This window comes from Falco biarmicus, chromosome 15 (assembly GCF_023638135.1).
Source record: "Falco biarmicus isolate bFalBia1 chromosome 15, bFalBia1.pri, whole genome shotgun sequence".
Lineage (NCBI taxonomy): Eukaryota > Metazoa > Chordata > Aves > Falconiformes > Falconidae > Falco > Falco biarmicus.
In genome coordinates, this window is record NC_079302.1 from 1,866,633 (window position 1) to 1,893,586 (window position 26,954).

The 26,954-nt window shown below is 59.1% G+C and overlaps 1 protein-coding gene across 5 annotated transcripts in view; it reads right to left on the reverse strand.

The window, feature by feature from the left end:
- The window catches only part of WWP2 (WW domain containing E3 ubiquitin protein ligase 2), a 43,374-nt gene continuing 16,420 nt past the window's right edge, over positions 1-26,954 (reverse strand). For 4 of the 5 annotated variants that reach the window (XM_056361221.1, XM_056361218.1, XM_056361220.1 and 1 more), the window contains 18 exons: positions 25,351-25,490; positions 22,344-22,560; positions 15,848-15,937; positions 13,905-14,079; positions 10,625-10,679; positions 8,578-8,659; positions 7,836-7,964; positions 7,475-7,553; positions 7,260-7,331; positions 7,083-7,171; positions 5,728-5,887; positions 4,535-4,668; positions 4,244-4,384; positions 3,535-3,655; positions 3,068-3,172; positions 2,375-2,471; positions 1,423-1,495; positions 1-1,178 (listed from right to left, as the gene is read on the reverse strand). In XM_056361221.1, coding sequence (XP_056217196.1) covers positions 1,079-1,178; positions 1,423-1,495; positions 2,375-2,471; positions 3,068-3,172; positions 3,535-3,655; positions 4,244-4,384; positions 4,535-4,668; positions 5,728-5,887; positions 7,083-7,171; positions 7,260-7,331; positions 7,475-7,553; positions 7,836-7,964; positions 8,578-8,659; positions 10,625-10,679; positions 13,905-14,079; positions 15,848-15,937; positions 22,344-22,560; positions 25,351-25,490 — 2,059 coding nt within the window. In that variant the 3' untranslated portion in view covers positions 1-1,078. Of the gene's footprint in view, positions 1,179-1,422; positions 1,496-2,374; positions 2,472-3,067; positions 3,173-3,534; positions 3,656-4,243; positions 4,385-4,534; positions 4,669-5,727; positions 5,888-7,082; positions 7,172-7,259; positions 7,332-7,474; positions 7,554-7,835; positions 7,965-8,577; positions 8,660-8,866; positions 9,378-10,624; positions 10,680-13,904; positions 14,080-15,847; positions 15,938-22,343; positions 22,561-25,350; positions 25,491-26,954 lie in introns of those variants that run through there. The other variant, XM_056361222.1, reaches the window with a different exon arrangement.

Consider the following 26,954-nt stretch of genomic DNA (forward strand, 5'->3'; position numbering starts at 1 on the left):
TCGGCAGCTGCTTATCATTTATTGCACAAGAAGTTGGCATCGCTGAGGCAGGATGGTGCAGTACAAAACTATCTGGTTACCAGTCAAAAGCTATTGCAGTGTCTTGTAGCTGTAGACTTCCCCTATGTACAGCTATGTACACCAACGCCTGCGCGGGTGGGTCTGCCCCGAGCACGCCGGGGCGGGGGGCAGCAGCAGACTGGGCATCAGGCGAGGGGCAGAGGCCTGATCCTGCCCTCACCCGCAGCTCCAGGAGCTTCTGCCACCAGCCCGACCAGCCACACAGGAACCGTGGGGCGCTAGGGCTGAACCCACGAACCAAGCAAAGGCCAGATGTGCCCCGAACGTGACCGGAGCCCCCAAGGCTGCTGTGGAGCACCAGCTCCGAGCACCAGACCGCTATTAGATACAACTGCACAGGGGCCACGCTCTTGCAAATCAAAACACACAAAGGACGTGGCCAGCCAGGCGCTGGGCGCCGGCGGCTGTGGGTTTGGCGCGGGATGGGGCAGTCCTGGCCCTTGTGCAGTGGTCAGCCCCAGCAGCATCAGCTGGGAGCTCCCCGTCACCTTTGCCAGGTGCAGGACAGAGCCCAAAAGTGACCTGAGGGTCGGTTCAAGAGCCATTTCCCCTCCTCACCTGAATCTATCAAAATGCCCTGAAAAGGCAGAACACGCTAGCGGGTGGAAACCAGCCGGTGCCTAACCTGGATCTCATTTCGCTGTGTCTGCCGGGGGAACCGGGGAGCCTCGGTGACTGCGCGCTGCCTGCCAAGGCCCGGGGCTGTGCCCTGTCCCCGGTGCCAGCCCCCGCACCTCACGAGCAGACTGGGGCCAAGCTTTTGCGTCTACCTCTCCAGCACACCTCAAGTTTCTTTAGGAAGAGAAACGCGGACCCGTTTCCCCCAGGGCCACGTTAGTGCAGATCTCGCCCAGGAACAAGAGCAACAGCGTCCGCAGCTGCCTGCACACCATCCTGCGGAGAGGGCCGAGCGCTGGGCTCTGCGGGCGCCAGCAGGCAGGACCACCGGCCGGCAGCACTCCAGGGCCCTCTGCCCTGGGAAAGCACCAAAGCTCCATCATTCCTGTCCAAATCCTTCCGTTTCCTCAATTGCATAAAGCAGCTTCTCCTTCAGCTGTTCGTAGCTCTTGTAGGGAGGGAGATCCAGACGGTTAAAGCTGGAGAGACAGCAGAGGCTGGGAACAGCGCCGTGATCCCAGTTCTCCTCCCCACAGCAGGGTCCTCTCCAGCCTCAGCTGCGCACAGCAGCTGCATTAAGACGCACAGCCAGGAATGGCAGCTACATCCCCCAGGAACGTGGGCGGCCAGGATGGAGGGTGCCTGGGGCCCTGTGCAGCCGCGCAGAGGCTGCTCGCAGTTGTCCCCACGTGCTCCTAACGGGGCTAAGGAGAAATGACTTACCATGTATGGCTCCGAGGCAGCCATGTCTCTTTGCCAACTTTATCGATGCAGAATTTCTGGGGCCCATTGCTGCCTGTTAATTACAAGCACAACAAATATCATTACATGACCAGGAGCTGAAAAAGAAAACCCCTCTAACATGCTGTTAGCCAGCAGATCACAGCATCACACCCCCTGATGATCACAGAGACACACGGAGGCATAAATCCGCAGCAGTGCTCACTGCCTGTTCTGAGCCCTTTGCAGAGAGGATGTACAGAAAATAAGAAAGAAAGAGGAAAGCTGAAAAGCATCTTTCACAGCACAGAAGGGTAACAGCACGGCTTCTAAGCGAGACGGTTAAACAGCAAGTGCCAGGACATATTTATCCATAGACCCACAGGACTGAGTGGGTCCATCCAAGAGTTTTAAAGGACCTGGGGCTCAGGAAGTCTGAGTCACTGAGGTCGCTTTTTAACAGATTGTGAATACTGGAGAGATTCCAGGGGGCTGGAAAAAAGCTAATATGCCAGCAAGAATAAATGAGCGGGTTAAGTTAGCTGATTAGCTTGCCACCAATTCCAGGAAAGTAAGGGAAAGGCTGGTACAGGCCCCAGAAAGTAGCAAATTAAAGGATGAGAGCAGAATAATGCCACACTGTGGTTTTTCTAGAAGAGGGGTTTCATTGCACAAAAATCAGAATTTAAAAAAAAAAAAATCATTCAAAATGAGATTATAAACTGGACTGACAAAGTTAACTGTGGCACTACAGTTCACGGCTAAGGAATTTGTCTGAGTACAGCACACCACCGGGTTAAATCACCAGGCTCAGACGCTGCAGCTGCCTCACTGCTTACGTGCACTCTGTGGTGGAGACACAGCCAGCCAGGTCCCACCTGCCCCCCTGCACGCAGCCGCTGCCCCCCTCGCCTCCCCGGGACCCTGCCCATGCCAGGCACCCGGGAACACGCACCGATGAGCTCCGCGAACCCCCCGACGGGCAGGCGGCAGGTCCCTGTCACAAACTGCAGCAGGCGGATCCTCTTCTCGTTGTCCATCTCTTTAACCACCTACAAGAACGGGGCAGGAGCATGGGATCCCTGTCACCCCCCAAGCCCACAGCCCAGCCGGGCCCGGGGCACCATCCTGCCGTGCAGCTCCTGCCACCAACACCCCACGCCCGCTGGCCGGGCTTAGCCGCAGCCCAGGGCAGCGCAACATGCCGGGCACGCGGTCCAGCCCTCGCCTCCAGTCCCACACCCTTGGGGACGGGTGCATCCCACGGGGCCGGCAGGGAGCAGCTCTGCCCCCTTGCCCTCCTTTGGAGACATTTTTGACCCACTTCTCTCCGGGCCAGCACGGAGCAGCACCGCCTGACCTGGCGCAGCTCTGTTACATGTCACCCTCTTCTGCCGTCCTGCCCAAAAGCATCAGCTAATTGCTAGGAGCACACTGACCACTACGTGCTCCCCGCTGCCCCTGTGCTGGCACCAGCGCCTCCGCCAGCCACAGCCAGATGCTGCTGGCTGAACACGTGCTCGTGGTTGTATTTTGTTCTTCCTGACAGCCTGCGAGGCTGCGTGCCCCAAGCCAGCCCTGGGCCGCGGCAGGGGATGATCCCAGGGCTGCAGAGCTCAGCAGAGGTGCTGCCGGCACTGGGACTGACCTGCCAGAACCACTGGATCTGTTTGCTGTTCTTGGTGTAGTGCCGATAGATAGTATTCTTCTGCCAGTCATTCATGTCTATCTCCTGCATGCCGCACAGCATCAGCTGGGGACAGGGGACAGTTAGTGGGGGAACAGAAATAAGGCCCTGCACCCACGCTTCGGAACACCAGCCCCTCTGGTGCTGGGCCTCACAAAGCACAGGCTCCAGCACCGGCCAACAGAGGCGTCTGGGAGGAATTCCTCGCCTCCACTGAGACATTTTCTTGCCAATGGACCCAACGAGCCACCCTCCCAGACCCGAACACCCAGACTGAGGATACCCCTGTCAGCAGAGCTGTGGGGCAGAGGGTGCAAGTGGAGCCCGTGCGCTCTGCTGTCACCGTGTGCCATTCCCTGGGTAGCCTCCAGCGGGCTGGGAAGCACCAGTACCTCCATGTCCCCATCCCAGCACAGGCACCAGCTCACCTCCAGCTCCTTCTCGTCAAAGTACCGCAGCCACTCCAGCGGCACCACCTCGTTGAAGCCGTCCAGGAAAGCCTTGGTCTGCTCCTCCACGCCTCGTGTGAACCTCCAGTCCGTCAGCAGCCTGGAAAGGCAGACAGTGGTTGGCAGGCAGCCAGCACCGCTGGCCTGGCATGGGGAACCCCCACCATCCCTCCCAGCTGCGGGGAGGGCCCTGGGAGCCGTACGCGTGCATGGGGAGGGGGAGAGGGGCTCCTGCAAATCAGCAGAGCTGCCCTCAGTTCCCACCCGTGGGTTCCTCTCTCTGCCTCCCAGCCCTGAACAGCAGGCAGCTCTGAACACAGACCAGCGGCCTTCGGGAGGATGAGGGGTGCAAGCTGCGTCCCGTGGCCGGAGCCTACCGTGCGCACGAGGAGAACGCCCTGGCAGCCCCCAGCCAGCCCTGCAGCAGACGGGCAGGGTGTGCGGCCACAGGACAGGGAGAGAAGTCTCACCCTCTCTCCCCTCTCCTCTTTCCTGAAAGTACTGGCAACTGCCCAGCCAGCAGCAAGCCAGACCGCAGCGGAGCTCGGCCGACCGCGCCAGCCCATACTTGTCACAGGCCACGTAGCCCGGGGAAGCAGCCACGTCCCAAGCCCCACGTTCCCATCCCAGAGCTGCCCTGCGGCCGGCACGGGTAGCACCCGGCAGGGGCCTGGGGATGGCCACTCACATGATGTACTCCTCCTTGTTCTCCTCCGTCACCCGGATGCTCTCGCCACCCTCCTTCAGCTCGTGGGTGGTCACCTTGCCCAGGATCTCCATGTCCTGGATGAAGTACAGCTCCAGGCCGCACTCCTCCAGGCTGTTCTCCCTGCGGGAGGACACCGGGATGTGATTCCGGGATGTGATTTCTGACGGAAGCAGCCAGCGGCAGCGAGGGGCCGTGGGGAGGAGTGGGGAGGAGCGCCGCCTCCCCCACAGCAGCACAGGCCCAGGCCAGAAGGGAGCACGAGGCACTCACTTGGTCCAGACGATGGAGTTGTAAAACTCGGGGTCAATGGATTCCAGGTCCTTCAGCGTGGGCCGCTTGTTCAGCATCCGCTTGTAGAAGGGCAGCGTGAAGCCGGTATCGATGAACTTCCCATGATACAGAGCCTACGGCGGGGAGGTGGTGCCAGGTCATGGGGGACCCCAGGGCAGACCCACGGGGCGAGATGATACTCCAGCACTGGGGGAGCTGCGGGGCAAAGGGGAATCGCTCCCGGGGTCCCAGAGCTGCGGCACTCACCCCTGGCTGGCAAATGTGGTGGGGAGGAGTGGGCTCCCCCCGACAGCACTGCCTGGGGGCGGCTCGCCTGGCGTGGGTGTGTGCGCAGCCCACTCCCCTCCCCACTGCGAATTCCACCATGTCTCCTTCTCCCCTCACAGCTCTATTAAGAGCACTTGTTTAAACAGAGCTGTGCTGTGGCTTCCCTGAATCCCTGGCTTCCAGGAGCCCCAAGGCAAAGGCAGCCAAAAATAATGCAGACGCTTGTCTAGAACAGCCCAGCGGTGAGTAATAGTCTGGGGTTTTATTGGTATCCTGCAACGCGTGGAGCAGGGCAGGGCAGGACAGAGCAGGGGCCAGCGCAGCCTGCGGCTGCCTCCCGCGCACACCTTGCAGGGCGGCGGGCCAGGGACCCTTCCCCAAGCTCAGGGAACCCCTGGCAGCCCCCCTGCCAGCCCGAAGCTGGGCAACCCCACGGCACCTTGGCCCTGAGGAATGCAAGACGAACGGGAGGAGCCGCTCCGGGGCTTGGGCAGCTGGAAAACCTCACACTGCTGGGGCTATAAATAGCCTGTGGAGCTGCAAACCCGACAGCACCTGGGGTGGCAGCCAAAGATCTGGAGCCATCCCCACCACACAGCCCCTGGGAAACCAGGTCCCCTCTGGCCCCACGGCCATCCCCTGGATTTAAAACGCATCACCCCGCAGCCTTCCCCACAGCACCCCCGCAATGAGCCGTCTCCCACGGGCTCACAGCTGAGTGAGAAGGGGCTGAAGGGGGGCAGCAGTGCCAAGCAAACAGCCACAGCACGCAGAGCGGCCCCCCACCCCACGGCCCACTCCCGTCCCCTGCAAGGCCCCCACTCTGGGGGATGGACGGGCAGAAACAAAGTGTCTTGTCTTCTGTCGCCTGGCCAACCCCTCACCCCATCACCCCAGGCTTTTACCATGGCGATGAAGCGGCCGATGAAGCGGAAGTAGGTGAGGTGGTCGGGGTTGATGGAGGAGGCTGGGTTGATCTGCAGGCAGTAGTTGTTCTTGCCAGCGTACTCGAAGAGGCAGTACATGGGGTTGAGCACCTCGTGGGACAGGAGGAAGAACCATTCCCTGGGGTGAGAGGAAGGAGGAGCACAGGTGACGAGCGGCTTGAGGAGCCAGGGCGCCCAGGGGCTGTGGGCAGGGGGGGACAGCCACCTGCCTCTGCAGCACGCCCCGTGCGAACCAGGTGCCTCGGGGCAGTGGTGCAAGCGCTGGGCCCTGGTGTGACTTGGCGAGGGTGTCCTCAGCCCCAGGGGTGCTGTGCGTGGTTTGTGAAGTGCTTCTGGAGACACCAGCCACAAACGGCCCGGTTTGCCAGAGGCCTCACTTGGGGCGTCAGGGATCCCGGCAGGCACCGCAGGGCTCGCTCCCAACCAGGCTGTCGCACACGTACGCACGCTGCTGTGCGAAGCCCTCCCGAGCCTCTCGGCACAGGCGCCCCCCGGGAGCCCCACCCCGACCTCAAGGCAGCGCGGGACGGACACCGTCCTGGCTTCGCTCTCCTGGCCGTGCAAGGAGACAGGAGTCCTCAGACGCAGAAGCAGCCCCGGCATCCCGTCCGTGGTTCTACCCTGTGGTAGAACAGCATGACGTAACCTACCATAGGGTAAAACCACTGGCAGGACACAGAGAGAGGTGGAGAGCAGGAGCCCCTGCACCGGAGCCGGGGGCAGCGGCACCACAAAGGAGGAGCGGGCGAGAGCACGGCAGCACGAATGCCGGGGCGGCAGGCAGGGGAAGCATTAGCCCAGCACCAAAGCAGACAACCCGAGTGAGCCAGCGGGGGCTCGTGGGGACACAGGACCCCTCCTCCAGCAGAGACGCAGCCCACGCTCTGTGGTAACACCATCCTCAGGGCAGGCAGATGGAAGCTGCAGTGACTGCATCACACCATGTCCGCCCCGGCACACGCCGACTGTCCCAAGAAACAGCAGCGCCCGCCAGCTGCGAAGGTGGGCTGCAGGGAGAAGAGGCTGCTCAACCCATCACCCCTACACCCCAGGGGCAGCAGGAGAGCCCCAGCTGGGTCCCCTGGCCCTTGCTACACCAGGGACAGGCTGATGCGATGCTCTCGCAATGGTCCACCATTCCTAAAACTCACACTGTTTCCCATCTGAAAAACCCTGGGCTCTTCCGCCCACGCAGGCACTGCAGACCCTGAGTGCAGCTGCTGGACAGGCCCCCATGCCAGCAGGATTCGCGCTGCAGGCCGGGCACAGCCCCATCCCACAGCAGGCGTGTGGTCCGGCACACCAGCGCTCACCTAGCAATGCCACCGTAGTCCAAGCCCTCCTCTCCTCGCATGATGATGTACAGGCGGCGCCGCAGGTCGTAAGGTTTCATGTTCATGATCTGGGGGGAAGCAGGAGGCGTCACCGCAGGCTGGTGCAAGGGCCGGCTCCGCACCTCCCCGGGCTCCGCGGCCCTGGCACCTCCTCACCTGCTGGAAGGAGTCCTCAAAGAGTGTCTGTCGGGAAACGCTGATCTTCACGTGGCTGGGCAACGCGTTTGACTACAAGCAAGGCAGAGACACCAGGCTTTGCGTAGGCTGGCACAGCAGCTCTCCTCACCTGCGCCTGCCCACAGGATCAGGCCATCCACGCACCCATCCAGCCCAGCAGCCCCCGGGGTTCTGGGGCCCTCTGCTCTACTCACATGGCAGAGGAAGCGGAACTGGTGGTACTTCCAGCGAAAGCTCCGGTCATACGCCCCTGGGGAGCCACCCTGCTTGCTCCTGCAAAAGCATCATGGGCCTCGGCTCAGCACCCCCACCTGCCCCGGTGTGAGCAGTCTCATCGCCTGCCAGGCAGGAGGAAGATCTCTGGGGTGCAGCTCTCCTCTCTCAGAGCCAAACGCAAGACTTTAAACCCGCTACTCAGTCTCTTTGCAACAAAGCTGACCCACTCCCTCCGCTCCGTGTCACGACCACAGGAAGGCAGGAGCTGCAAACAGGCGGTCGCGGCTCCTGGTGCGCAGCCCAGCCACGAGGCGAAGGGCCCAGCACAAAAGCGCTTACCCAGACTCGAACCCAGGGCGCGGGTCCTTGAAGGTGGTGGTGCGAGTGTTGTGGTCCACGAAGTAGCGCACACCCTCGTTTGTGTACTTCATCTCCCAGCCAGGCGGCAGCGGCGGCTCCTGGATCATCCTGCCGACAAGGAAGGGGTCACCAGGCATCCCTCACCCCGAACCATGGCTCTCCAAGTTGCTGCCCTTGGGAACCACCTTTAGTTTGCAGCTCCGTGCCAGGCAAAAGGAAGGATTCACAGCATGGGATTAGCGCCTGCCTGCACCCCGAGACAGGAGCCCTGCCTGGGCTGCACTCGGCCATGGCCAGGGCTGGCCACAGTTACAGCTTCGCTCTCTGTCTGCAGAAGAGAGGACCTCAGTGGGGGCCTGGGCAGCTCTCTGGAGAGCCGCAACCCAGCGCCCTCAGAAGCCCAAGCAGAGCCCTGCCAGAAAGCACCAGGGCAAGAAGAAAGCGCCTCTTTCTGCTCAGAAAGCCCTACAGTCCTCCCCATTGCTTCCTCATCTCTACCCCAGCTCCCGCAAGCTGGAGCGCTGCCCCACGATGCCCAGGACTGCAGTGCCCAGCCCTCCTGTGCTCCAGCACTGCCTGCGGCTCTCACTGATTTTGACTCCCCAGCGCTGCAGCCCGCTCGGTCCCCGGCAGACAGCTCTCAGATGGGCGCTCGGTAGCCCATCACACGGACCTTCCAAAACAGCAAGCATCCTCCCTGCTCTCCCCGCAGGCTGCCTACCCCTGCGTGCGAGGGTCTTCCCATTGGGTGGTCCGTGTGTTGTGGTTCACGTAATACACTCGCCCATTGTCCTGTCTCTTCTCTAAGAGAAAAAGGGAGAGAGGAGGCGTTAGCTGGAGCGCCCTGGCCAGCACTGACCTGCAGTCCCAGGAACAGCCCTCCCCTTCCCAGTTCATGAGAAGTTCGTCAGCTCCCCCTGTCCCACCTCCCCACTGGCACTGCCCCGGCTCGTTTGGAAAAGGCACTATAAAACACCCTACGTTTCTTCTACATGCCCAAGCTGCCGCACCTCCAGGAAAGACTGACATTCTCCGTGCCCCCAAGGCCAGCGTGCAGGGAGGTCCAATGGCAGAGACCAGTCCTGCCAACCACTGCCAGGCTGGCACAAGGGGCGTGCTCAGCCACGGGTCCTTCTGGGCAGGCGGCACACACCCCCTCCTCGGACACGCAGCGTCCACAAGCGCAGCATCCCTCCAGGCAGACCTGCAGGTGCTTTCTCAAATGCATCCAAACTCCCTGTGTGGCCCTGTCGCCAGTGCACGGCTCGTGCCCCCAGCATGCTCGTGCACAGGCACACGTGCCCTCCTGCTGCTGCACACAGGCACAACACGATGCCACTCACCCCAGCACCACTGCCCGACACCCCCGCCCCCGTGCCTGCAGCCTCGCACACTTCCCTGGGCACCCCCAGCCCAACACACGCTTCCAGCACTATTTGCACACTCTGAACAGCACGAGCCTCCCAGCCATGACCAGGCGCCACACGCCCCGGCTCAGCGGTGATCCTGTACCCGCTCCCCACCGTGCCCGCACCCACCCTGCGCACCCCATCTCGTCCCACCTGCCAACGCTGCTCGGTCTCTTGCCCAGCACCCCCCTGCACACGCCCACGCACGCTCGCTGCCTCCCCACCCACACGTGTGCCCCACATGCAAACACACCTCCATCCCTCCACGCGCCTGCGTCACTCCCCACGTGCAGGGCCCTGCTCCATGCCGGCAGGGATGCCCTGCACGCACGCTCCCCTGTCACCTCCCAGCCACTGCCACCCCCCCCCCCCACCCTTGCTCCCAGACCACGGGAAGCAGCCCCCACACTGTGGCTCTGGCAGACTCTGCATACAACAACCAGGACTGCATCCATCTCTGAGAGCTCATGCACCCTGAGGATCCCCACCCCAGGGTGCTCAGCCCCACACAGAGCCGTGCCACCCCCCAGCCTGCCCAGCTGACACGGGATGGGGCCCCTCTGCTTGCTGATGCAGGAGGTGGGCCACCCAGCACGGTAGCACAGGCTCCAGCACAGTCCCCATTGAGACCCCCATAACAGCCTGGGTCCCCTTGGCCCTGCTCCAAGTTCCCCACAGTTTTAACCCCTCTCCTGCCCTCCCTGGCATAGCACAGCCCATCTGCACCCACAAGCATCCCAGCCTGCCCTCTCCAGGGGATGCTCTCGCCGTGGAGGGGGGGCCCCTCTGCTCTGGGGATGGCACAGGGACCTTTCAAAACATCCCAGCACATGATGCTTGGGCCATGGGGGCAGGACAGGCAGCCCCACTCCTGCCAGCTCCCAACCCTGGTGTGGACTGGGGCAAAGCATCCCCGGAGGCATGCACGGCAGCGGGATAGATCCCCGTTTGGCAGAGGAGGGGTTTGGGGACAAGCGAGGAGTTGGATCCCCAACCTCTGCCCCCGTCCAAAGAACAACCACAAGCACTTCTGCATTCAGCAGCTGAGAGAGGCTGGGAACTCCTCCAGGAAAAGGTGGTGGTGGGGGGGGGTTTAACAAAAAGGGAAAAAAAGCTGGATTTCAAATCAGAGATCGTGCTAATCACAGGCAGACTCAGCCCCACATGCAACAGAGCACGGGGAACACTGGCTCCCCAGCCACCACTCCCAGTAATGCCTAGGACAGAAGCACAGGAGCTGCTGACAGCACCATCCTCCCCACGGGACGGGCAAGGTCCGGAGCAGCATCCCCATCCGCACTGGTGCTGCCGCTGTCCAGCCAGCACGGTGGCAGGCAGGTGAGGCGGCTCAGTACTTACCCCAGCCGGGAGGAAGGGGACCGAGAGGATCATTGTCAGACGGGGCGCCGGACGACTAAAGACAACAGAGAGGGCAAAAACACAAAATAAAAACCAGGGTAGGGACGCCTGGGAAGAGCGGAATGCAGAGCCCCTGCTCCCACTCGCCTCCCCTTGGCCCGCAGCTCCCAGAGAACTTAAAAAAAAAAACAAAAACCAACTTGCAATCTCAAAGGGGGGCGGGGGGGGGGGGGAAGCAAAAAAAAAAGCACAAACTAAACAGAGGCTGGGGCAGCCAAGGGGGCAGCGGGGCAGGGGCTGTGCCGCACGGAGGGGAGCGGGACGGCACAGTGGGGTCCAGATGTGTGCGGCTGCTCAGCTCCCGCCGGCTGTCCCCACCAGATACACCTCCAGCCTCCTCCAAGAACCACACACAAGAGGGGAAAAAATATCGCAGGCCTTTCCAATGAAATCATTCCCACAAGCCCTGTCCACGCCCAGCGCTTCCTGGCGGCCGGCGGCCCCCTCCTCCCGGCAGGGCGAGGGGTGCGGGATGCGCTCGCACTGAGCCCACATTCATCCCGGGCAGACGGGCGGCCCCGTGCCCCCCGCCCCCCGGCAGGTTGGGGGCCGCCGCACAAAGCACCTTTCTTCTTCCCCAGGGTGGGCAGAGCCGGTGGCTGTCACCAAGCCTGAACCGGGGGATGCCCTGGGACAGGGGGGGCAGGCTGGGGTGCTGTGCACGAGCCCCCCCCCCCCCCCCCCGGTCTCCAGCTCTACCGGGGGCCCCTGGGGATGGAGGTGCAGCCCCGGCATTCAGGGGTTTCAGGGGCGAAGGAGGACCCTGGGGATGGAGGTGCAGTCCCAGTGTTCAGGGGCGAGGGAGGCCCACGAGTGCTCTGAACAGTTAAATAAGAAATGCGTTGTTACCGAAAAGGCATTTCCACTGCACCTCCCGAAACCCAGCTGCTGGCGAGGCTGGCGTCGCAGCCCTCCGGCACTGGGCTGGGGAGCGGAGCCAGCCCGGGCTCAGGAAATGCCACCCGCAGCCAGACCATCCCTCCCACCCCGAAACAGGGGGCAGCCCCAGTTCCCACAACCTTTTGGGGTGCCAGGGCCCCCCGCTCTGAGACAGCCACCAGCACTCGGGGCACCCCATGGCAGCCCAGCACCCTGAGGATGTCCTGGGATTCATCAGGGATGGGGCTGGCACAGTCCGTGCCTCTCCGAGCTTCGTCTCTTGTCCCTCGCCCCACATGCCAGCACTGGGTGCAGGAGGCACTGTCCCAGCAGCAGCCAGCCCAGCCCAGCACACTGGGGACACGGGGCAGCCTCCACGCCCTCCCTGCCTACACAGGCTGGCCAGAGACGCAGCCAAGTCACATCCAGAGGTATCGCCTCACTGTGACCTAAAAATAACTAATTAAAACTAACAGGGCAGAGACACAAGAGCCCAGGGCAGAGCTCCCGAGAGCGGGCCCTGCTGCAGCTCTCCACATCCCCTGGGAGCAACCCGGCCCCTCGTGACAGCAAGACCCCTCGGTGCCAGGGATGCTGCGCGCAGGCACAGCCCAGGGAGCCCTGTGGCACCGAGGTGCCCGCCGGCAGGGCAGAGGGCTCTGCAGCACCCAGCGCTGCTCAGCGCCTCCCCACCCTCCTCTCCCAGCACGGAGGGCAGGTGGATGCTGGAGGTGGGAGGGCAAGGCAAAGCAAAAAGCCCCTGCGGGGAAGGAGGCAGAGCTGGCACTAGAGCCCTTGAAACAAGAAGTACAATCATTTCATCAGGCTAAATTTGGAGCGTGAGTCCCTCCCTCTGCACTCTGCGGAGCCCGGCCAGGGCGATCACACAGCACTGGAGCGGCTCCAAGGCTGGCGATGGCAGAGATGGGAGCGAGTGACAGGCACGGAGCCCGGTCTGGCCTCTGGTGGAAGCCCCCTCCTGCATGCCCCCCCCCCTCCAGTGGTCCTGGAGGCTGCGGAGCAGTGCAGGCAGGCAGCGGGCAGCAGAGCCGTGGCAGCCCAGCTCCCACTGCCAGGCTTGGAAGGGCTGGATAGCTGTCTGGGGGGGGGAGGGCAGGAGAGGGGAGGGGGGCAGAGCAGCTTCCCGCACCCCCGGGGAGAGGCCCCGCTTGTGCCTCACGCAGAAGGGACTTTGCACAACTGCTCTGCCTGCACCCTCCTCCCAGAGAGCATCGAGCTCCTCGCTGGAGCGCAGAGCTCGCACCAGCACTAGCAGCGCTGCTGGGACACGTCAGCCTCCCGGCTTTTTCCAAGAGGAGCTAAACATCAATGAGAAGAAGTTGGCCACTTTGCTCTGCCCACCTTCGCTCCACACCTGCCCCACCAGACCTCCCTGCCTTCTGGCAGGAGCCGTGTTTTTCACTGCAGCAGGCCTCTGCAAGGCACGGGGCTGGCTGACAGCAGAGATCGCTGGGACGTCACCACTCCAGGAGTCGGAAACGCTCCTGCCCGGCTCTCTCCCAACCACTGCTCACCCGGCAGCACAACGGCCACCAGCACCACCCTGCTTACCCACCACTGAAGCTGGGTCCCAGCTCCGGCAGCAAAAGCAAGGCCAGGACAAGAGTGGTCTGTGCCCAAGAGCTAGTGCTCTGCAGGGCTGTCGAGAGCCCATTCCCCAAGCAACGAAACACAGTTACTCAGCCCAAACCAGGAGTGAAGGGAAGAAGCAGAAAAAGCAGGAGGAAGCTCACCAAGCCCAGCAGCACTCACTCCCTGCGCCCTCTGGTCCCCTGGCTCTTGCAGCCCTCACCATGTCAGCACCTGCACCCAACTCCTGCGGCCACCCAGGGCCCAGCCCCACTGTCCTCAGCCCGAGGGAGACTGGGGGAGGGATGAGCTCAGCCCCAAGAGCCTCCCCTCCCACTACAGACCAGGCTCCCACAGCTTCCTCAGTATATGCCCAGCTCCAACAGCATGCAACGAGTTCTGCAAGCCTCACAAGTCAGCAGCAAGGCTTGCCTGATGGGAGCCCCAGGAGAGAGCATGTGCCTAGCCACGCTGGCACTGAAGGGAGACCAGGGTCAGGCTGCTGAGGACACCTCCCACCACCCTTCAGGACCATGCAAGCTGTTTTATAAAAAGAAAGTTACTCCCGCGCAGTTCTCTGCACACAGCAGAGGAGCCCGTGGGCTCTCCTGTCCAAGCGCTGCTCTGCTGAGCTCACCAACAGACCCCATGCAGCCCAGCAAGCATGTCCGCATGCTCCGTGTCTCCCAGGCCAGCCCAGCCGAGACCAGTGGGAGAGCCGAGTGAGACCACCACTGCCCCAGGCTCTCACCTGGTACAAGAATCTTTGGCTGAACTGCTGCATGGCTCCTTGGAGCTGGTTTCGCTGGGACTGCCACTGCTCATAGTTCCTGACGTACTCGGCTGTGGGGCGCTGCCATGTGGTGGTCCGGGTGTTGTGGTCCACATAGTAATACCTGCCTCGGGGATCCACACGTTTTTCCCACCTGGAAACACCAGAAGAAGGTGTCACTGTCCTCAGACAGCTCTGCAAGTCCCGCTGGCAGGTGCCTCCAGCCGCCCTACAACCACTCAGCTGCTGGTGTGGAGGCAGCAGGAAGAAGCCCTGGACACGTCAGAAGGCACAGCCCGTGGTGGCACACAGAGGAACCTCCCATCGCCCCCAGCTGAGGGCTGCCCCCAGGGCTCTGGATGCACAGTAGTATCTTGAAAATATCCAGCTGCTGCCCCAGAATGTGCTGAAAGCACAACGGAGGAGCACGGGATTATGAACCGCTTCCCCAGCTGTCACACTCCCCTTGTGCTCCCCGTGCAGTGGCTTGGCTCAGCATATTGTGTTCTGCCTCTCAGAAATACATGTGAGAAAAGCAGCTCGTAGTCCTCCAAGGCAGGAAGAGCCAAGAGCTGCCTGGGCCCAGGGGTCCAGCTATGGAGACTGTGATCTTTCATTTTGCTCTGACACTACAGGCTGGCTTCAGACACTCGCTCTCTGGCTCCTCTCACACGACCAAGATACCCTCTAACAAAAGGGCTCCATTCCCAGCTCTGGCACAGCCACCAATTTCATAGCTGAAGGGGCTCTTTTGGACAAAGATCCACCAGAAGGATATACAAAAGACTATTAAGACTTGAAGCAGCTCCCTGCAAGGGCACACAAAGCCTACATGGGATGCCTAGACACTAGCAGAGTTTGCGCCACGATGCCATAAACATCAGTCCAAGACAGCTGACCTCCGACAGCGGCACAGCCCCGGGCTGGAGACCTGCACAGGAGGGAAGCAGCACACTGGGGTACTCCCAAACCTACCCTTCCAGGTAGCAGCCTCCCTCTTTTAACACCAGACAGATTTCAAGCTGTTGTAGGATCAGAGAGCGGCTGCAGGTATTGCAGCTTAACTGAAGGTAATGTGTGCCCGCAGGAACCTGTAGGCTCCCACGGAGGAGAACAGGACGGGTTTGTATTTCACTTCCACGCATTATAGTGGCAGTTAAAGCACACTTCAGTCATCCCAGCCCTGAACAAACTCAGTCTAGATACAGCCAAACTGTTGTTCTCAAGTTCTCTGCTTTTAGGAGCACTAAGAGGTGAGAATTCAACAAGCTCCTGGAAAGCACGTGGCCCACAGGGCTGTGTTCAGGCTTTAGACCTGCAGACGCCTGCGAATGAAAGCATGGCCCTCCTGGAGGTGAGTCTTGCAGAGTGCTTCCTGCAGGTCTCATGGAGCTGAGCAGCATCATCTTCTCAAGCACAAGCAGACCTCAACGAGAACCTCCTCTGAGAGAGTCCAGGGTCTAGCTCCAGGTTTGGGGCATAGTAAGTGTGCCTGTTCCTGCTCACAGGAGCTCAGCCCTCATCTAGAAGCATCTGTTTTTCCAGGTGACGACAATGCCCCTCCTCTCCCTTCTCCTGGTCCCCATCCCAAAGGCCCACCCCCTCTGCTCTGCCCACAAGCAGTTGTGCTGCTGCGCAAGTGATTAGTGATTTCCATGGACTGTTTAAAAAAAAATAATCCTCTAACAGAGGTCAAAACACAACAGACTGGAATGCTTTTTCCCTTTTACAAATGCTGAAAAGACCTTTCTGAGGACACAGCATGTGTTTTCAGGCCAGTAAACACGTGGTCATCTCACTCCATTTCTTTTTAGGAATGAAAAGACCTTCCTGCCACCTTCCCCACTTTTGCACAGACTCCTGTGCATCGGCTACAAGTTAGTTCAGTATCCGAGATGGCAGCTGTCCCCAGAGCCCCTTACCCGGGAGGAAGGGGTCTCTCCCACGTGGTGGTCTTGTTGTTATGGTCTACATAGTAGACTCTACCATTAGGCAGCTCTCGCTGTTCCCACCTGCAAGAGTCAAAAAAAACAAACCACCATGAGACAGTTGATACTTGCTAGCACAGAGACCGAACCCCGGCTGAGGTGGAGCTACCAAAACAAGCTGCTCTTTGCGATGCCAGCCAGAGCGACTGTGCCCCGCTGCCTGGCTCCCTGGACACCCGTCCCCACCGTCCCAGGGCCAGCTGGGGAGAGCAGCACCCCTCAGGAGAGCACGTAGAGAAAACCTGAGGCAGACGAGATGACGCTTGTCCTCTCCTCAAGCACAGAGGTGAAGCGAAGGGTTTCAGCTGGAACAAGGAATGTGGATCCAGCAGCCTCGGCCCCTGCATGTGCAGGGCAGCGAGAGCCAGAGCCTGGCGACGTGTAGGACCAAGAGACTTCACAGTCACCTTTGTCTACTTTAACTCATGCCCAAACAGCGTCCCTAGGAAACCTGTTTGCAAGTGCGCCCATACGCTCAGACTGCAGCTGTGCAGCCCAGCCTCCCCCACGGATCAGCGAGCTGTGAAGAATTAATAATCACCTTATTACCAAGAATGTCCAGAGACCTGCATCTGGTGGATTAGCAAGTCCACCTCCTCGCATCGCTTAGTTACAGTGTCCTAACCTTTATTTAAAATAAAGAATGACAGGAGGTCTACATGGCAGTTGTTTGTCTTGCTAGATCAAGACTACCAGAGAGGTGCTGCAGCAGCTTGCTTTCTGAAAACAGGCATGATTTGGAGCATGAATTCCTAATTTCCTCCAGAAAGGAGGAGGGCCAGCGTAAGATTTCACACAGGGTCAGTTTTGTGCCCTGTGAGTTTCTGATGTATTAAGGGAAACCAAACAAAAACTACATCTTACAGGGGAGCCTTTGAGTTTGGGCTGGGGCTGAATTTTCTTCTTGGCAGCCCTCCTGCTCTGCTGACAGATACCGCTTAAAAACATCGCATGGCCACGAGGCACTTGGTTCAGAGGTGGCCCCTAAGGCGAGCCGGTGTGATAGGAGGCCGGGCTTTACACAGCTACACTGAAAAACATTCTTTGCCTTAATTCATTCATGAAAGTGTATGCCCTGGCAAAGGTAAAAGCTCCATGGAGCAATGCGCCTTCCTGTCAGCTTTTTTTCTACAACAGTGAGAGGCAAGCCAGCAGCTGCTGACAGATAGTGTTCGCCTGCCACACTTCTGCTCCCACAATCTTCCATCTTCAGCCTCAATTAATCATCACAAGAAGCTCTAGAAAATTAATATACCAGTTTCTGTTGTGACACTTGCAGAAACCAAGCAGCCCTTGTGAGGATGCTCTAAGTGCTAATGCCCCATTGCCTGGGCTGGCACCATCCCTGCTCACCCTCAAACCTCCCCAGGGGACGATAAGCCACAAAACGGTGACATCAGCCACAACCAGGCACCTGCTGTGACCACAGGTAGCACGCATTACAGCCTTGACATCGCTCTTGGAAGAGGTGGAAAGGCAGAAATGGGAAAAGCTTCAGCTGCATTTCCAAACCTTGGCAGCATGCCGGCAGCTGGGGACCCCAGTGGTCCAGCAGTCATACGGGCAGCCTGAAACACCTCCGCCTTGGGCAGAAGGCAATCTTGCACTCTGAGACAAGAGCCAGTTCCCCGGAACAGGAGGGGAATGTGAATGCCAGGCCCAGGATTTAGCTGAGAGATTGTCTAACCCCGTTCAGAGCTGCTGGCTTCACTCCTGTTTGTTGGCTTCTCAAAAAGCACTGTCAACACAGCTGCAGATGATGCTACCAGTCAGAGCACTGAGTCTTTCTCATCTCTAGAATAGACCTAGGGACACCAGTGGTTATCTCTGATGGAAAGAGTCCAAGGGCAGGACCTACCATGCCTGTACACCTTAAACAGCAAGGTGCTGCCAAACGTGACACTGCCCAAAGGAGAGACCATGTGGGAGCAGAGCTGGCACTACCCAGTGCCGTCCGGCACCAGGAAGCCTCTGCCTCTCCACCCCACAGTCAGCCCTTTTCCTGGGTTACCCCTGGGCATTGCCAGAGGGGAAAGGCCTGATGTTTCCAGTTCACTAACAATGAATCAGTCCTTCATGAGCATGAAAGCACCAGGAGAGCTAAAAAGCCCCAAAAGATTGAAATCTCTTTAGAGAAAAATCAGCATAGCTGGGATTTCTTGAAGGCACAAGCATGCCCACCCCGTGAGATGGACAGCAGAAGGTCCCTGGGCATCTTCAGGGAGAAGGCAGAGTGTGGAAGTGCCGCTGGCTGGAGAGCCGCCTGCTGCAGGCAGAGCTTTGGGAAGGCCCTTCCTTGACTTGCACTGCAAGTGCTTCGGATCGCCACCAGCAGCCAGATACGGACCCGGCACACGGCACAGGTGGACGAACGCTATTCACAGACAAAACTCCAAGGCACAACTCTGCTCATGAGAATTTGCAGGAGTCAGCATCCCATGAAAACCCTTTAAGCATCATCCTTCCCAGGTCAGTTGGCCATAACAGCCTGCTTTGGACAGATCTAGAGGCTGCAGCACCACTCGCTTACGGCGAGGACAACGCCAGCCAGATGTCCCACCCGTTCTGTCCACGCTAACATGTGGTGCTTCAGAGATGAACAGGACCTCAGCCTTGTGCACACAGAACCAGCGGTGCCAGCAAGTCATTACCGGAGGGGACAGGTCCTCCAGGCTCATTAACAACAGGTTTCTCTGATCAATATGGCTCTGAGGACCGGGCAGTCCTCCATGACAAGAGGCTCTCAAGGCCCCAGGTGCCATTTCTGTGGCTGTAGAGGCCAGAAATCCCACGATGAGGACTCCTCCAGGGCAGAGGGTTTCTGGATCCTTCAGATACTCCTCCGGGTGCCCTCGTGACTGCAAAGAGCCACGCAAGACTGGGGAGAGCTGGTGGTGGTGGCAGCTGCTGATTCATGTCCTCTGTCCCAGTCTCACACCCTGTACAAACAGGTGACAAGCTCACACGCTCCTCAGGCCAGCAGCTCCCTGGTAATCTGAAAAGTAAATTTGCCAAGGGCTGCCTCACCCTACGAACAGTGAGTCACCACCATTAAGCAGCAAGCTGTAACGAACTTGTTATTCCTGACACACAGCAACAACCTGAGAGATGGAGGCACTGGGGACAACACATCCTTGCTCAGACAGACCACCCTGCCCAACAGTTTGCAGGCTTCAGCCTTTTTGAGTTTCCCCGCATCTCACCCACCACCCTGCAAGGGACAGCTTAGGGAGATGTGTGACAACGGGCTCTTCCTTTGAGGACCCTAAGTCCAGTTGGCGTTCCTCCCCTGTGCCTGCTGCCACGTTGCTGCCAGCAAGGAAGACCAGCGGTTTAGGAAGCACTAGACGGTGGGAGCTCTCACCCACGTGCACTGCTGCTGCAAGCATGAAGCGCGGGACGTGTGGGCCCCCGCTGGCCCCCCTCCGACTGCCCACAAGGCTCACAACGGCGGTGGATACTGGGAGCCACGGACGGTGTGAAGTGGCAGCGCTGAGGCAACCCTGCAGTCCAAACAAAACGCCCTCCTTATGTAAGAAACCACAGCCCCACGCCTTCTGCCAGGCAGCATAATGTACCTCTTTGTACGGGCGAGACAGCGCTGTGTATACACACCATGCTAACGGCCGGCCGTCCCCCGCGCGAGATCATCACTGATTGGAACCAGATGCAGGAGCCAGCAGCTTTTGTGCCCTCCCCCCTTTTGCTATCAGTCCACTCAGAAACCCCCACGCAAGAGCCAGGACCCCGCGCTGAAGGCCTCGAGCACAGCACCTGGCTGTGCCGGTGCCACACGCTCTCCGGCTTCACAAGGAAACACACCATGCCCAAGCCAGGAGGATGCGAAGGAGGCTCTGGGCACTGTTGGGGCCAAAATTATTCAGAACACCTTCCAGCACCCTCCAGCCCCTAGAACAGACTCCCAGTTGTGTGAGAGATGCCTTTGTGCCCGCCACATCTGGTGCAGATGTTCACAGACAGCTATCTGAGCAGAATAAATAGCTCTGAATCCCCACATGAACCCAGCCGCTCTTGACTCCATCTGCACGCAGCCTGGCATGAGCCGGGAGGCTGGGGCTCAGCGCACCCACCGGCACGCAGCTAGAAAAAGCTGCCACCCCTCCAGAGGCTGAAGGGAAGCCGAGCACCACTGCTCTCCACGCTCCCACGAATGAAAGGAGGCACTCAGAGAATGAGGCAGGGCTTGTGTGGAAAGCAGGAGGGACATGATGGCTTTCTGGCTCCTCAGTGCCAGGATGACTGGCAGCTCTGCAGGGGACATTGCTCCTGGGAGCAGCAAAGCAAAAGCCATCACTTAGGGGTTGCAACACACTGCACAGCCATCCCTGCAGGCGCTGGGTCAGTGAGGGACTATCCTGCACCCCTTTCCGCAGAGCACGCTGCTGCCAGAGCTGAAGTAGCCTGGTTTCGTCTGCATCCCTTCTGCCTGAGACACCGCTGCCTCCACCAGCCCAGCCAGTCACATCCCCACCTCCCAAGCTGGGCCCCAAACCACCAGTCAGAGTAATACCCTGGTGTGGCAAGCCAGCCAAAGATCAGCCGCCCTAGTTCAGGTCTCAAGAGATGCCCAGAAGCTCATTTATACTACTCCAGGGCCACAGTGTTTTGTGCAGTCCCCGTTTAGCAAATCTCTATTTGTACAAATCCCCGTTAGCCCAGAACCTGGTCCGGCAGCTCTCAGGGCAGGGCTTGCACCGTGGAGACCTCAACAGACTCAGTTTGCAGCCCTCCTTCACCTGGGAAGACCTTTATGCCTGGTTTCCATGTGACCAAGCAGCTCAGCTGCTGCCCAAGCCAGCCCAGCACGAGCATGTAACTCGGACAGCACGTGCAAGAGCGCTGCTGCCCTCTTTCCCCTCTACGGATCCCATGGTCAGGACAGGGAGGGTCAGATACACAAGCTATTATTCAAAGGTGTCTCCAGAGATCTCCAAATTCCACAAGCTCATCCCGGAGGATGGCTCACTACCCCTTCACTGCTCTTCTCCAGCCATCTCCCAAAGCACAACAGCCTTATCTCCTCGCCGCTCTGACACGCGCGGTTTGCTGGCACGAGCACCACAGGGGGACAGGCATGGGGCGGACATGGGCCACGCTTCCACCCAGCCGGACCAGGTAAACGCAAGTATGCCATGTCTTACAAAGCAGTGCCTGCAACTTCCCCAAGCCTCCAGAAACCCTAATCCTGGGATACCCGCGGGCTCCTCTCCGGAGCTTTTGTGTCTTTCCCCGCCCTGGGAAAGAAACGACAGCCCGCTTCCACCTTGGGCTCCGCAGAGGTGGGGAAAATGAGACCTTCAGTCTACCTGGTAGGAGCAGAAAGAGGCATAAGCTCTGACTGGAATAAAGACCTTTTTCAGAGCACTGGACTTTTCCAGCTGCCTGGAAACAGGAAGCGTCCAGGCCAGAGAACAGAAACCCTCACACACCCAGCATAAAGGCACACTGAGCCGTTAACCCTAATTACCTGTGACTGACACACGAGCGAGGCCCTGACCTCCCAGGCATCGCCTCAGCCAAAGGAAAATAAACAGCTCCCTTCACACCAAACACAAGCCATTTTCAACCCCCCTCTCGCCGCTTTACATTCGCAGTCCAGAGTTAAACGTGTCTCAAATACAAGGGGAGAATGGCTCAGCTGCAGCCCAGAGGGGCGCTGAGCCCAGAGCCCGACACCACCCCCACCAAGAGCCAGTGCGCCCACCAGCACGGCTCAGCCAGCCCCAGCGCTCCTCCCAGCCCCTTCCCCACAGCCCACAGAGGAGGAGGATGATGCGGAGCAGCCGCACCAGGGATCTCAGCTATACAAGGATCCTGCCCACCGCCCCTCAGCAGTGGCCAATGCCTCCACAGCATCTCTGGCGTGCACACTCGTGCCCTCCTGCTCAGTGGGAGCTCCACGGAAGTCCACACTCACTCTCTCACGCATTTCCCTCTGACTGACCCCTTCAGCAGCCCCAGGAGAGGAGGCGACTCTGCTGCTCCCCTGGGCATGGATGCTGAGGAGCTGCTTGCTGCGGAGATGCGATTCGCTGTTTATTACACCCCAGAGACCCACAGCAGACACAGATCAGACTCCAACCCAGAGGACGAATCCACAACAGTCAAGCCCTGGCTCAGATGGGGGAGGGCAGGCGGTGCCAGGTGAGTGAGGGGCACAGACATCCCCATGAGATGCCTCCAGGCCCTCTCTGCTCTGCTGACCACCGTCATTTCCACCGACTCCTGGTGCAGCACAGCCCCCTCCCTCAAACACCCTCTTCTTCCAGCACACAGCAGTGCCCCCGTTTGCTCGTGGCCCCCCAGCCATTCTTGCAGGGCCATGCCTCCTCCCCAAGGGCCACAGGTGCTCCATGTCATGCTGACCCTGTTAGGGGAACAAAAGTCTCAAGCAGAAGGCAGACCTTACCCAGGGGGCAGAGCATCCAGGGCTAGCACCGCTGCACGGGCTGGTGGGGCACTGGAGCCAGTGGCTGCTTCCTCTGCCTCTCCAGAGCTGGTCAAGGCAGGAAGGGCAGGAGCAACGGAGCTGTCTGCCACACTCAGCGCCACCGGGGCTGGTACACTCGCTCCCACTGCTGGCCTTTCCTCCTCAATGTCTGCAGCACCCACCGCTTCTCCATTCACTGGGAAGGCAGAGAGCAGAGACATTAGCACCCAGACAGGGTAACAGGGGCCCAGCTGACCTACCGCACCCACGGAAGCGGAGCACATGGTGCGCAGCAGCCACTACCACCCAAGCACGGGACTCAGGTGCTTGCAGCCTGCAGCAAAGGCAGCACCTCCTTCACCCAGCAGTCAGATCCCTCTGGGAACCACCGCCTTTGTCCTGAAACAAAAGCGGAGGGTACTTTGCATTTGTGCTCAGTATCTCTTCTGCCACTTGCAAACACACTGTGTGCCTGATGGGAATTCAGGTAACAGCAGGAGCTCAGAAACTGCGGGTGCAGCATCCCCCCCAGGCAGAGGGAAGCCCAGGCTCAGCAAGTCAGCTCCACCAGTAAGGGCTAAACATTGCTGAATTCCACTGAACTTTTGGAAAAGGAAAGGGGAAGGGACAGAGCAAAGGAAAATTACAAAGAAAACTGATGAGGAGGAAAATGCCGACAAAAAGAAAAAAGAAAAAAAAGAAAGGGAATTTGTTTGACGAATATTTATTAGATAGCCAAAAAACCCTGAGGCTTGGCAGTCCAGCAGAGGATAACTTTTGCTGCAAGACATCCTGGCTTCAGTGGCAAAGCAAAAGCATTAAAAACAAACCAGCAACAAATAACAAAGAAGTAAGAGATGCAGGCAGAACTCCACAAATTGGAGCTGAGAAATGTAGAAAACTGTAAAGGAAGCATCTGTATCTACAAACCCAAGTAGTCCAGAGCTAACGGTTGAGCTTGATGATCTTAAAGATTCCAACCTAAATGATTCTATGATTCTATGTATTGTAGGAAAAAAATTCACAGTGGTATAAACCCCCACAGACGGGAGACTGAAGAACTACAGACACTCTGCAGAAGAGGCAGGCTGCACAGGACAGTTTTGCTTTGCAGCTGGAGAGTAGCTGGGCAGCATCTTCTGGCACTGGGGGAATCCTGGCACACACCATCAGCAACTAAAGGAGCCCCTCAGGCAGCATCTACCGGCGATGAGGATTTCCAGGTCAGCAGGCTCACAGCAACATCCACCGGAGCACCGCAAGAGTCAGCTGAGGAAGTCTGCCTGCTACTCGCTTCTAGCCAGCCTGGGAAAGGGCAACTTTAGAAGCTTCAAATCACATTGTGCCAATTTTCAGAAGGGAACCTGCAGAACGACCCAGGTAACTGCTCTGTGATCAGTTTGATCTCAGTCCTGGACAAAGCAAGGGAAAAGCTGATCCAAAGTTCACCTGATAAGGAAGGGCTCCAGGGGAACACAGCTAGGGCTAAGCAACATGGCTGTGGAGAAAACATGCCATGAAATAATCTCCTTTTATTGTCAGATGAAATTACAGCTGTGAGTGACAAATGTAATGGGGACGTTCTTGCAACAGTCTGCTCAAAAAACACTGTAACGTCACCAAAATGTGCTAAACTGAGGAGGAAGAGGATGGTTTCTAGAGGCATTCCACAGAGTGCAAGACAGGGTGTCCAGCACTAAACCCAGCCATCCGAAACACTTGTCTACCTATCCTCAAGTGTAAAATCATTGCTGACAGGACTTGCAGGAGACACGAAGGCTGGCGAGTGGTAAACAGCGATGAGGACAGCACGGTCATAAAGCCACTGGGGAGGCTGGGACCAGGGCAATAAAACACAATTTAAACAAACCAAAGCCAAGGAGCCAAGTTGTACTCGGGAACAAAAACTCTGTCCACAGCCAAAGGGAGTGTCCCCTGCACAGTGAGGACACCGGGAAGGGCTGGGTGGGCACAGGGGACACCGTGCAGCATTTGCTCCCACTACAGCACCACACCGAAGGGCAGAGACGAGCCACAGCACTGAGGAGGGGAGCACAGAAGTGACAGCTGAAAGGCAGCATTTCACATCAGCCCTCTGCTCTCCCATCTCTCTCCCAAAATGGGTTTTGGTAAAATTGAAATTGCATTGCTCCAGGTTTTTCCAATGAAATGGGGGGCGGGGGGGGCAGAATCTTCCTTTTGGGTTGAACAAAACATTTCCTTCTATCCAAAACAAAGCACTCTGCTCCTCCTTCCAGGTCTCCGACAAAAGCAAAAGAAAGGGTGGCACTGCCTGCAAAAGCTGTGCAGAGGAGTGGGAGATGCTGCACTGCTTGGCTGGCTCCAGGAGAGCCAGAGAAGCAAACCAGATGAGCCGCTTGTGGCTTCACAGTCAGGCACTCAGCAGGTCCCAGTCCCTGCTCCACAAGTATTTATGGCTTTGCGGACAAACCCAAGAAAAGACAAGAGAAACCTTTCCAAAAATACCTTCTGGTGTAAGAGTCAGCTCTCTTTAGAGAGGTGGGTTTGTGCCTTCTCTGGTGCTTGACAGACAGCTGCTCCCCCCCACTTCAGCGGGCAAAGAGCTCAAAACATTTTTGCTGAAGACTGATTGACAAGTTCAGCTGAATGCTCCAAACCCTGAAAAACATCCACTCAGATATGATAACTGTCCTCCCTGCTGTGGCATCAGTGACGCTGCCATCCTAGTATTCTTTTAAAAACCTGGAGCTGGATGCAGTGTTTTTTGTCAGGGAGACTCCAAAGAAGAGCCACAGAAATTACTCCCGACAGGCAGAACGGATCCTACCAGTGCGCTCTGCAAGGCTACACAGCTTGTCTAAAGTAAAATCAACAAAAATCAATCAGTTCACAGGGAGGAAATTCCCAGGCCCTATAAGGTCCATTACCTTAGCAGAAATTAATTTTCTCCCACCCGACGCAGCCCCCAAGCTCGATCCCCCTCCTCCCACGAGGGCTGGCTCACCTGTGCCGTTGGCTGTGCCGTTGGCCATGCCGGCATGCTGCGTGCTCTTGGCCTGCTGCCGGTGCCGGCTCCTAGCACTGGGACTTTGCTCTCCACTCCCCGTGTTTTGCCTGGCCGCTCCAGCCGCATGCCGGTGCATCCTGCAAGGGAAAGAAACACGGGAGGTGAGACACGCCGCCTGGCCTCACAAAGAAAACCCCACTCCTGCCTTTTGGCCTCAGCCCTGTGCTGCTTTCCTGCCCAGCACAACCATCGGACCCCCCCAGCCCCGAGAACGGCCAGGATGCAGCCACGTGCCTCTGCTCCTCTGGCTGGGCACTGAACTTCGCGCTGCTTACATGGACCTGCCAGCCTGCCTGCAGGTCTTGGCACCCATCTGCCAGTGGCAGAGCTCCATGGAAGAGTAACCTGGGTGACAATGACCTTGCTTTTGCTTGCAGGTGCTCACTCAGCTGCCCCACTTGCTGAGGAACAGCCTCAGGCACTCGTGGCCAGAAGCCGGCTTGCAGCACCAAGCTGTGGCAGCCCCCGGCAGTTTGTTCCATCCACCCCAGCAGCAAAGGTCCCAGGAGAGACCCCACGGCAGCCCCGGTTCCTGCGCCGTGGTGGGAGCCCTCGCTGGTGCCTCCTCCCCCGCCACAAGCAGGTGCGGAAGGTGCAAGCGTTCCTGCTACAGTGACAGCTGTGGCCTCTGGCACAGGAGGGAACAAGCAGCTGGGAAAGATGGCAGCTTAAATCACGGCACAGGTTGTGACCGGCTCAGACGCAGCTGCTCCATCTCTCGGGGGGGGGGGGTTCTCCTCCTTATGCCACACGTCCCGTCCCGTGGCCAGGGCAGCCAAAGCAAACTCTCCCCCTCCAACTGCCCTGGGCCCCTGAGGCAGCCTGAAGGCATCCAAGGAAAGGGTGAGTTTTCCCATCAGCAGAGCAGCCTGGTGGTTACTGGAAATGGGGAGGGGGCCGGGGCAGGGCAGCGGGGGAGACGCTGCCTTCACGCACCCTGTGCCCAGGGGAGCAGAGGCAGAGCCCAGATGCCTCCACCCAGGATGGCAGCGCCCACAGAGGGTGAGGAGCACAGGGATGGGGATCTCAGTTTGCCCCAGCCAAGTTCTTCCCTTAAAAGGGCAAAACCCACAAACTGTCCCCACATGGCAGGGCTGGAGCTGGGAGGGGACAGCAGCCTGGCAGCGCAGGGCAGCACCAGTCATGCCACCCTCACCAGCTCCAGCAGCAAGCCCTTCGTTCTTCCCACTCACCCTGAAGCCGCTCTCCTTGGGGAGCGGCGCATGACAGCGGGCAGAGGAAGGGCTGGGACTGGGAGGAGACATGGGAAAGCAGGAGACTGTCAAAAATAGATCAGATAAGAGCCTCGGGCAGAGCAGCCCATTGAAAAGGAGCTGCAAGGCTGCTTCGACTAGTGATGGGCCTCGGCACAGCCCTGCACAGGGGCTCCTCAGATGGTGAGCTCACCCCAGAACCTCTGGCTACCCCCAGGACACCACCACATGCTGGGGGTTTGCTTTGGCCACCAGCACCTGGGGACCTGGAGCAGCTGCAGGCGCAGAACAGGCTCCTCTTCCGCTGGCCCGGAGGTGACGGTTCCC